Here is an 11,112-nt window from a genome sequence, read left to right as displayed (position 1 = left end):
TAGGTTCAAATTTTGAGGCCTAAGGGCTAAACCATATCTTTAATTGTGTACATTGGTTGTGTCTTATAAAACTAATTAAACAAATAAAATGATACAACAAGGACATAAACTTGAGACTATATTTGGATTTGGTTGGGAGATGAAACTTCACCTCCAGAAAACCAATTATTGGAAATAGAAAAAAGCATGAAACAAGAATTGGCTAGTATCATGGGCAACAATGGAAAATTTTTAAAGGCAAGTGGAAAGTAGAAAAGTTCACTAAATATTTGAATGAAAAGTAAAATCAGAAACCTCTAGATACAGAGGTAGAGGAGGGCACATAAGACTCCTTAAAGAAAACAAATGCATATGATAGTGTTCGAAATGAGAATGACAAACCTTATTGAGGAAGAGTTAGACATGACAAGTTCGAGAATTTAGTGGATAGAGAAAATATATGCTTAGATAAGTTCGAATTGATGCATGCATGTGCTAAGAAGTTGTTTGTAGAGAAGAAAATGATTGAAAATTTGTGGAAATATGCACATGTTAAACTTACTGACACTCAAAATTTGCTAATTGTTGCTAATTTTTATTATGAAACAACATACAACCATCTAATCAAAGACAACACATGTCAATTAATATATTGTAAATTAGTATGTGAATATACACAAGGTATATAGGTAGAAGCAATGCATGTTATCTGTGTATGATTACCTATAATAGTAAATTAAATATAAAAAGAAAGGGCATGGAAAGACTTAGAACTGCATGAAAGGTTGTTAAGGATTTAAATGGAAGGATTCCTATGTAAATAGGTGCAATTACAAGAAACCTTTTACAGTAGTATGTGATCTAATTTGCTACGAATTGTAGAAGTGTATAGAGGATCTACACAACCTGATTATTGGTATGGAAAGCACATAATAGCTTGTGATCGACAGCTTTCACCTTCCAAGGAACATATTATGAGCAGACCTCTGGAGTAGCAATGGGATCCCCCCTTTCGCCAATTGTGGCCAACTTATACATGGAATATTTTGAAAAGAAAGCCCTAGAATATTACCCTTTGAAGCCAGCATGGTGGAAACGATTCGTCAATGATACCAATATAAAATGGACACATGGTAAATCAGAGTTTGACAAGTTTTTTATTCACTTAAATTCCATCTCTTTTGAAATAAAATTCACTATGGAGCTTGAAGAAAACATGAGCATTCCTTTTTTAGACATTCTCATCATGAGAAAAGGGGATGGCTCCATAGGGCATCAAGTTCTCAGGAAATCAACCCATACAGAAAACTACCTCCATGCTGATTTCCACCATCATCCAACGCAAAAATTTGGTGTTCTTAACACTCTTGCTATCAGAGCCCTTCGAATTTCTGACGTCGATCATCTGAATGAAGAAAAGAAGCATTTAATCTCAACCTTCAAGAGTATGGGCTACAAAGAAAATGAGATTAAAAGAGCAACTCAGAAAGCCGAGAAAAGGATGTTATCTCATGAACCTAAGGCCCAAGATCAATGTCAGAGTGGTAAGGTTTTTCTACCTTACATTCATGGGGTTACAGATAAGATTGCGAAAATCCTAAGAAGGAAAAACATAAGCACGCAATTCTCTGCTCCTGGAATTATTAGACAAGGTATGAGATCTTCAAGGATGATATTGATAGACATCAACTTAAAGGGGTCTATAAAATTGATTGCTCATGTGGAAAAAGCTAAATTGGTGAAACAGGTCGCTCTCTGCAGACCAGACTCAAAGAACATGGAGATGATATTAGGAATGAAAGATCTCATACTTCCGCCCTTGCAGAGCACTCCTCAAAGACTAAGCACCATGTCTACTTGGAGAGCGCCTCGATTATCGCCAGGGAAGAACAACACCATAGATGAAAGATCAGAGAAGCCCTTGAAATTATCAAGCACCCGCATAATCTGAACAGAGACAATGGTATTGAGATTAGTGGAAGCTGGCTTCCCCTAATCAGAAAAATCTAACTCATTTTATTAATTTAAATATAATAATAATAATAATAATAATAATAATATAATGATAATAATATTATAATTACAAGATTATTATAAAAATAATAATAATTATAATAATATTATTATTATTATTAATATTAATAATAATATTACTAATAAGATTAATAAGATTAATAATAATAATATAATAACAATAATATTATAATAATTATTATTATTAATATTATTTCTAATTATTATTAATAATAATAATTAATGATAATAATTATAATAATTACAATTAATATTAATAATATATAACAGTAAATATTAATGATCAAACTTTATTATTAAAATTAAATATTAATACAATATTCTAAGATTAATATTTTTAACATTAATATCATTAATTCTAATTATTATTAAATTATAATTATAATTATTATTATTATTATTTATTATATTAATAAAAATAATAATAATAATTAATAATATAAGTAATATTTCCCGGATGCAGGTGATGAAGTGGCGTGATGGGCAGGTGTTGGGTGTGGCTCATCACGTGGGCAGGTGTAAGCCCGGACGAGCCACGACACACCAGAACACTAAGGAATTAAATGCGATGGGAGGCTCAGTTAATTTGGTTTTATTGCTGGTTCAGAGGGCATTCATTGTGCAGCTGCGATCGAGGCAAATGGCGCTCAATATCTTCGCTCCCCAGGTCGCCTGGATTCATTCCTGCAAGAAATCCGAGCAGACGTTGGCAGAGGCGGAACATTCTCTGGCTCAGTTCACAATTACTCAGAGGAATTCTTGTCCGAAGGGTAATTTGACAATGCAAAGGGAGAGGCTCAGGATGAGCAGTCACCGGGGAGGTTCCAGGGGTCGCTCTGCCACTCAACGACCAGTCAATTCGCCTTCCTCCTCGGTGGAAATTACTTTTGAGCATAACAGAGGCTCGAACAGACTTGTCGGATGCGGCACTGTGCGTGGGTGGGGAGAAATTCCGGATTGTGGTCATTTGGAGCATCCAGCTGTTCGCTACCGGATCCCCTGCACTCTGGAGAACAACACTCTTATCGTCTCCGTCATGGTGGAACACTGTAGCACTCTCAGAGGGCCTATGAACAACCTGGGTGTGCCAGTGGCTGATATGCAAGTTCCCACGGTCGATATGCGGAGGCCAACCAAAGCAGACTCTCCCCAAGCCACTCAAGCTGAGGAAGCTGGCCCCAGTGAGCCGGTTCAGAGGTCGCTGCGCTCGGATATGGAGGTCTCACAGAAGCTCAAAGGACCGGCGAAGGATGAGCCCCATACAACCGATGACGACTAGCACTTCCGTCACTCTGTCTTCCACTGCCAGGAAAGCAACTCTCTATTTGTCTTTCATGCTCTTTTTCAACTTACTGCTCTCTCTGTCGGTCTGTCTATGTGTCATCGATGTCGGATTATATGTCCGCCGTGTCAGTCTATGTGTCCATCGTCTCGGTTTGTCTGTCCATCGTGTCGGTTCACATATCCATTATGGCGGTTTACATGTTTATTGTGTCGATTCAAACGCTGGCTATGTCGATTCAGATGTCCCAATTTTGTAATGATGCTACTCTGAAAGGTCTAATTAGCCTAGTCTTACAGAGAAAAAAAATAATAATATAAGTAATATTATTAATAACTATTATAATAATAATAATAATATTAATATTAATAATAATATTGTTATTAATAATATAATAATAAGTTTATTATAATTACAATATTATAATAATGATTAATATTAATTATGATTATTATATATCATTAAATTCTAATTCTAATTATTATTATCATTTATAATAATAATAATAATTAATAATATAGGTAATATTAATAATAACTATCATATTATATTAAAAGTAACTAATTACTAAAAGATTATTATTAATTAATCTAGATATTTATAAAATTTTAATTACAATGATCAATCTTTATTATTAAAAAAATAAAATAAAATAAAAAAATTAATTAATTAATTAAAATAATTTGTAGCAGCCAACTGTCATCATCAGATATTGAGAGCCGACCCTCATCTCATTTTAGTCTCCTCATTACTATTTAATCTCTGAGCTGAGCTCTTCTATCAAGCATTCAAGTTGTCCTGATATGGATCCCAGTTGGGATTTCTCCGAAAACTAAATCGAAAATAAAAATAATAATATTTATTAAAAATATGACTAATATTAATTAATAACAATAATCATAATAATAATAATTGCTGAATAATAACAATAATTAATTTAAAATAATTATAATAATAACTAATTAGCAATAATTAATATAAATTAATAATTATTATTAGTTATAATAATAAAAATAATAGTTTTATTATAATAGTTATTTATTATTATTATTATGGCGTAGTCTAACTTATAGACTAAATGACCTTTTTCACAACATTTTTTTTCTGGTTAAACTTGAGTTTAAATTGTTTAATCCGCATAATTCGAATGCCCCAAGGGTTTTCCAGGGTTCTAAATCTATTTATGCATTTAAAAATGTATTTTAAAGAGCAAAAAATCTTGAAATTGTATTGCCAAATTTTGGTGAATTCCGGTGAAAAATAATTATTTCGCCTATAAGTTAGACTATGCATTTTATTATTATTACTACTACTACCATTAATGCTTATCAACATTTTTTAACTATATTTGATAATGTGATTGTGCATGTGATTGATATATGTCTATACCTCATACCTCTATCGACATATATCAACCATATTGATTAATGTAGTTATCTTAATAAATAATTATTAAATAAAAAATCATTCATATTCATTTACCAAATTTTCTTATCATATAATATTTAAATACTGTACAAATATATGTTAAATGAAATTATTTTTATCCACTTCGTTTTTAGTATTATATAAGTGTTAAATGAATAATTTTTCCTCTGCAATTACTAAATTTTCCTATAATACGGTTTGTTATCATATAAAATTCTAGAATGTATACGAAATAGTTGAATTCGAGGTGTAAACAGAAAATTTGAGGAAGTTAAAACATTAATTATTAATTTTCTTCATTTATTTTTCATTGGGAAAAAAAAAAAAAATTATTTTTGTTAATTATGAATATATAATTATATAAATTAAATAGTTGATAAATATTGATAGAGATAAAAGCATTTGATAATATATTTTATATTGTCAAAATCAAAAAATTTATAAAAATTATTTGCAGTATAATTTTATTTTAAATAACAATATTATTAGTATATGGGTTAAATATATGACAATATTTTGAATGATGGAGATTTATTTTGATATTATTATGAAGATCACTGAAATGTATATAGGCTTTGTTAAAATATCATGGGTCAATACCATAGTTTCCTACTACATGCCAAACAAACCATAACCCATATTTTTTTTACATCTTTTAAAAATTAATCAATTTAATTAAAAATACAAAAATGACATAACAATTTTTGACATAAATATCAACCATTTTCACATAAATATCAACCCTTTGATATGTGACTTGTAAAAAAATATCTTAAAATAATGTGTGAAAGTTAAATCCATACCATTCAATGATTCTAGATAAACTCTATAACACTCATGTTTCGTTGGAAATACTCAGAACCATCATAGAGAGACTAAGAAGGTGAACTCCAATTATAGATACTTTGTGCAAATTTCCAATCGATTACCTTCAGGTGGACACCACTTCATCATTACCTTCAGGTGGACACTAGGGAAAACAAGAAGCTTTAGAAGACTATCGCAGCAAGCCAAAGCGCACTCCATGATCCTGCCACCCAGTATGCCAGAGACATTGAGCAGAAGATCACTGATGTGGCTTATTTGAAGGCATCCCTTCATCAGAAAGAAATCTTCACTCAGATTCATGATTGGTCAGGGTTCTTGGCCAAGAAAAATCAATCGGTATATACTCTGTGACAACATGCTCACTAGTTCTTCAATGAAGCCTTGACCACACCCGACCTCAACCAGTGACAAGATATTCTTGCAAAGAGTGGATTTCTTGAGAAGCAGATCTAGCAGATTAAGGATGACTTGCACGCAACCAATGCTCTACTTCGTGACCTCAAGCAATCAACAAGGATCCATTTCTAGAAACTACAACAACTTTGCACAAAAGAATATACTTAGTGGAATGCTCTACTGAATGCAAGACCGAGCCAATCAACGACTGAAGTTACCGCAAAATTTATTGAGCAAGATAGCACCCTCAGGGATCCCTGGTGGTCAACCCTTGTTGTCTATACACAATTCAAGATTGTAGCCAAGCAATCTGTCCCATAGTTGGGTCCTTCATTTGAAGGAGAACCTACAACACATGAAGAAACGATTCAAGAATATGTAGGAAAAGTCGGAACCCTGTAGTAGCAAGAAGAAACATTAACATAAACAAAGGATTGAATCGGGGATGAGTCAATTGATTGTGGTCGGGGCCTGTTGGGTCCTTTGTTTTGCGGGACAAAGTTTTTGACACATTTTGACGAGTGTGACGAAAGGGTAGTGGTGGAGGAAACAACTGAGGAAAGAAAGAAAATTTGCCAAGATCCATTCAACACTGAAGATTGGTAAGTGGAAAATATGGGGACATGGAAGTGCAGCTGAGCCGCAACAGTCATCAATGAGAGATTTCTGAGCCACAGAAGAAACCATGAAGGAAAGGGTGTGGCATCTGAGGAAGTGACTGGCAGTTCAGGCTAGTGAAGTTTATAAAAACTAAAGGAAAAGGAAATGAGAAGAAAAATCTCATATGTTGAGATGCTACCACTAAGTCTATGAGACTTAGCATGGTGCTGTGTTTATCTGATTCTCAGATACTTTATATGCTCGCTCTCCTTTTCCTATTTGAATGGTGATAGAGCCAGAATGTAATGATGCTTTAAGTTAATGGGAAGTGTTGCAGGATTTCATTATGGCTCTAAATGTGTTAGTTGGATGTGCCTCTTCAAATTTTTTCATATGAATGAATGTATGTCTTCAATCTCTTGGATGTTTTGCTCGTTATGCTTTGCGATGATATATGTCAAATGTTATGGTTTTTAGAGTAGATGGGAATGATAGTATTTGCATAACTCTCCTTGACACATGGTCCTAATCTCCATCTTAGTAAGGGCATAGCACACCTCATGTGAGATGACTTACTCCTGTTTGGTAAAGTGAAAATATCGACGTTCCACTAAACTACAACAGATCTTTTGTTGACTCCTGTGCTTAAACCAAAGATCTCTGTCCTATATAATTTTATATGAACAAAAAACAAAAATGCTAACTATTAGTTAATTATATATAAATCTTTTTATTTATATTAATTTATAATATTTTAAAAATTAAAAATTTATAATTAACGGATATATATTTAAAATATTAAGAATATTGTAAATTTAAAAACGACATGTCAATATTAATAATATAATTAACATTATTAATATAATAGTTTAATAAAATATAGGAATTGAGATGCACTAAAGTTCAATTTCACTCCCTTCAAACACACCCAACATTCACCTAACATCATGCAATTAACTTTGACCTAACATTCGCAAAAATATATTGTATATAGTTCAATATTAACTTTACGACTTAACGTTCGCATATATATGTATAAAATAACTTAACGTTCGCAAATATATATAAAATATAGTTTAATATTAACTTAACTCTGGCCGACCTTTCGCAAATATATATAAAATATAGTTTAATTTTAACTTTACTCTGACTGAATGTTGCAAAAATATAAAACATAGTTTAATTAGCTACGTTCAAGCTTTTCTCGTGCGCATAATCCATATTTCCTTGAAAGCACCAATATTCCGACGATTTCACACTATAATATTATCAGTGGGAGGGCATAGAAATTATCCCAAATTTTTTGTCTGATACTCCGAACTCTCTCAAATATTCTGTGCGATTTGTCTTTTAGCATCGATGTCATCTGAGGCTTCGTATTTTTTTATGTCAAGCAGGAAATTGTAGTGTTAGGCGTGTATATATATAAGCGAGCCGCTATGGTCCACTCATTAAGTAAATCGCATAGCAAAGCGTGCTGTTATGGCTGAGATTTCTGAATCTGCTTCCACCAAAATGAGCAATGAATTTTCCATCCCTCGACGCACGGCCAATCGCCACGGAAACGTGTGGGACGATGAGTTCATACAATCCCTCAACTCGCCCTATGGGGTATACTTTCAATCTCTCTCTCTCACATGGCACCTATCTCTAGCTCTGTCATCTGCTTTTTAGTGTTTTTTTTGGTTGTTACCTGTGAGCCTATCATGGCATCTATCTCATTCTCTATGTTTTTTTTTAATTGCACTGAACTGTAATTAGGCACCGGCATATTATGAACGCGTTGGAATGCTTGTTGAGGAGATCAAGCAATTACTTTTGAGCGAAATGGAAGATAGCAATTATGATCTAATCAAACGTCTTCACATAGTTGACACATTGGAATGCCTTGGAATTGATCGACATTTTCAACATGAAATAAAAACAGGTGCCCTAGATTACGTTTACAGGTAAGTGAATCTGGACAGATAAATAAATTTAATTTAGCGTTTACATATATGTGCACTCCGATTTTGGGGCTATTTTCGATTCCCATGCTGACTGATAAGCTGAGTAGATGTTGGAACGAAAAGGGCATCGGAGTGGGATCGAGCGATTCCTGCAAAGATCTTAACGCGACAGCTTTAGGATTTCGTGCTCTCCGACTGCATCGATATAACGTGTCTTCAGGTGGTATCAACTGCAATTAATTTGATGTAAAGCTTCAAGATATTTTCTAATATTGTTAGGCAGTATAAGTGAAAGAGCTCACTATATTGGGCTAGCCTAAGTTGAATGGTGAAAGTGAAAACGTTTATTAATAAATATTGAACTTTAGACAAGTTCCAAACTCAAATAACCTACTTAATGAATCTCCTCGATAACAAACAGCAGGTATACATATTTGCATAAATGGATTTTGTTAATTCCGTCCGGGATTCGAATCTCGTAGCTGACGCGTATTAAATGGGCTCATTAAAGGTGTTATCCGCTGACGCATTCATCAAAAGTTTTTTTTATATTACTAAACATTGAACGAATGTGTTGGAAATTTTTAATGTAATAGGTGTAGTTGTTTAAAAAAAAATAAGAGAATAGATGTAGGTGTTTAACTACATTTTTACTATCAAAACACATGCTTATTTTTATTATTTTTAATTCAATTCTGTACTTATATTCCAAAGTTTCCAAACAGGTGTGTTGGAGAATTTCAAGGGCGAAAACGCGAGGTTCTTCTGCAATTTTACTGGAGAGAAACGAGTGAGAAGCATGTTGTCGTTACTTCGAGCTTCAGACATTTCATTTCCCGGAGAAAAAGTGATGCAAGAGGCAAACGCTTTCACAAGAGAATATCTAAATCAAGTTTTAGCTGGACGCAGGGATGTGATCGCCGTAGATCAAAGTCTTTTGGAAGAGGTAGATCAAAGTCTTAATTAAAATTAAATGAAGGATGGTGTCCATGGTTTATAAAGTATTTAACTTCATACTGTTGTTTAGGTAAAGTACGCATTGGAGTTTCCCTGGTATTGCAGTGCGCCCAGATGGGAGGCAAGGAGCTTTATTGAAATATATGGACAAAACAGCTCGTGGCTCAAGTACTGGCCCTCTTAATTATATATATTAGACTTATCTTCGAATTACGAAAATTGTAATGCCATGCTAAATCTTCTTTCCAAATTTTTATTTAGGTCGAATTTCAACCAAAAAGTTCTGGAGTTAGCCAAATTGGACTTCAATATCCTGCAATGCATACATCAGAAAGAGTTACAGTTTATTACAAGGTAGTGATCGGTACTTGCCATTTTCATAGTTTATAGCGTCGAGAGCGTTTTTTAACAGTTCAATACAGGTTGAATTTTAAAAAATAAAAATATTTATAAGCTTATTTTAAAAATATAATCGATCATTGAATGTGCTGAGCTTTGGCAGTTAACATTGGTGTAAGTATATTGCAATTTCTCATCTCGGTAATAGTCCGTTAGTGTAAGTTTAAAGCCGACCAATCACTTCGGTAAATTTCAAAATTATTATTGATAATTCATAATGTTTTTTTAGTAATTCTTTTTAATCTAATTCTGGGTATGGAAGAAGACTTATTCATCCATAATAGGATATTTATTATCACAATTTACGTTGTATTAAATTAAATTAAATTTTTAGATTTCTTAATAAGTTTAACTCCAAAAATAACTTCCATTCTCAACATGTCCCATAAAATTTGAATCTGTGACCGGTCAAAAACTAAACCACAGGTATTTTTTTTCATATTATTAATAATATTAAAAAATAAATATCATTCATAATAACAATCTGCAAATTAATTCATCATAGTGTAAACATTTTCCTAATATTACAGAAAAAATTAGTCTCCATACCTAAATGTGGTTGTAATTAAATAAAACTCGTTAATATTACGCAGAATAAATATATACTCATTGTGAATTTTGGCAGATCATGATAAGAGATGACCCTCTGCAATACTTTTTTGTGCTGCGTAGGTGGTGGCGAGAGTCAGAAATTGCACAGCTGAATTTCTATAGGATACGTCACGTGGAATTTGTTTTCTGGGCGGCTACATGCATTTTCGAGCCCGAATTCTCTCAAAGCAGAATTGCCTTGGCACAAGTTTGTGTGTTGGCAACTGTTCTAGATGACTTCTATGACACTCACGGTCTCTTGGACGAACTGAAAACCACCACAGAGGCAGTCAGACGGTGAATTCAAATTATACAGACTTTGTGCAAATTGCCAATTGAGTTATTTCTAGTTTCCCAGAATATTCCAATCATATATTTTCTGCGCCTGTTATATATCTTGAAAATTTTTTGTGCCATTTTCAGATGGGATCTTTCACTGATAGATGACCTTCCAGACCACATAAAAATTGCATTCCGGTTTTTCTTCAAAACAGCGAATGAATTGGCTGATCAAGTCGTCAAAGTGCAAAAGCGGGATATGGCAGCCACATTAAAGTGCAATAGCGTATGTGTTTAGGAAGATATGTGATTCTGTAGTGGGATTAGTTTAATGGGATGTTATTAGTATTTTAATTTTACTTCCACCGACCTACTAAGAAGCCAATTGAC

At 33.0% G+C, this 11,112-nt stretch overlaps 1 protein-coding gene across 1 annotated transcript in view; it reads left to right on the top strand.

Annotated features, from left to right (window-relative positions):
- The first annotated feature begins 7,996 nt into the window (after nt 1-7,996).
- Nucleotides 7,997-11,112, top strand: part of LOC149192859 (delta-selinene-like synthase, chloroplastic) — a 47,166-nt gene continuing 44,050 nt past the window's right edge. The window contains exons 1-8 of the mRNA XM_089406479.1: nt 7,997-8,158; nt 8,309-8,496; nt 8,604-8,716; nt 9,222-9,442; nt 9,524-9,621; nt 9,715-9,807; nt 10,525-10,740; nt 10,867-11,008. Of these exons, the coding sequence (XP_089262605.1) occupies nt 8,030-8,158; nt 8,309-8,496; nt 8,604-8,716; nt 9,222-9,442; nt 9,524-9,621; nt 9,715-9,807; nt 10,525-10,740; nt 10,867-11,008 (1,200 nt within the window). The 5' untranslated portion in view covers nt 7,997-8,029. The remainder of the gene's footprint in view (nt 8,159-8,308; nt 8,497-8,603; nt 8,717-9,221; nt 9,443-9,523; nt 9,622-9,714; nt 9,808-10,524; nt 10,741-10,866; nt 11,009-11,112) is intronic.

Source organism: Pinus tabuliformis, chromosome 2_2 (genome assembly GCF_031772625.1).
Source record: "Pinus tabuliformis cultivar Carrire ecotype Pingquan chromosome 2_2, CPIR1, whole genome shotgun sequence".
NCBI lineage: Eukaryota > Viridiplantae > Streptophyta > Pinopsida > Pinales > Pinaceae > Pinus > Pinus tabuliformis.
The sequence above is the reverse complement of the archived record's forward strand: the minus strand, read 5'-3'. Positions and strand labels throughout refer to the sequence as shown.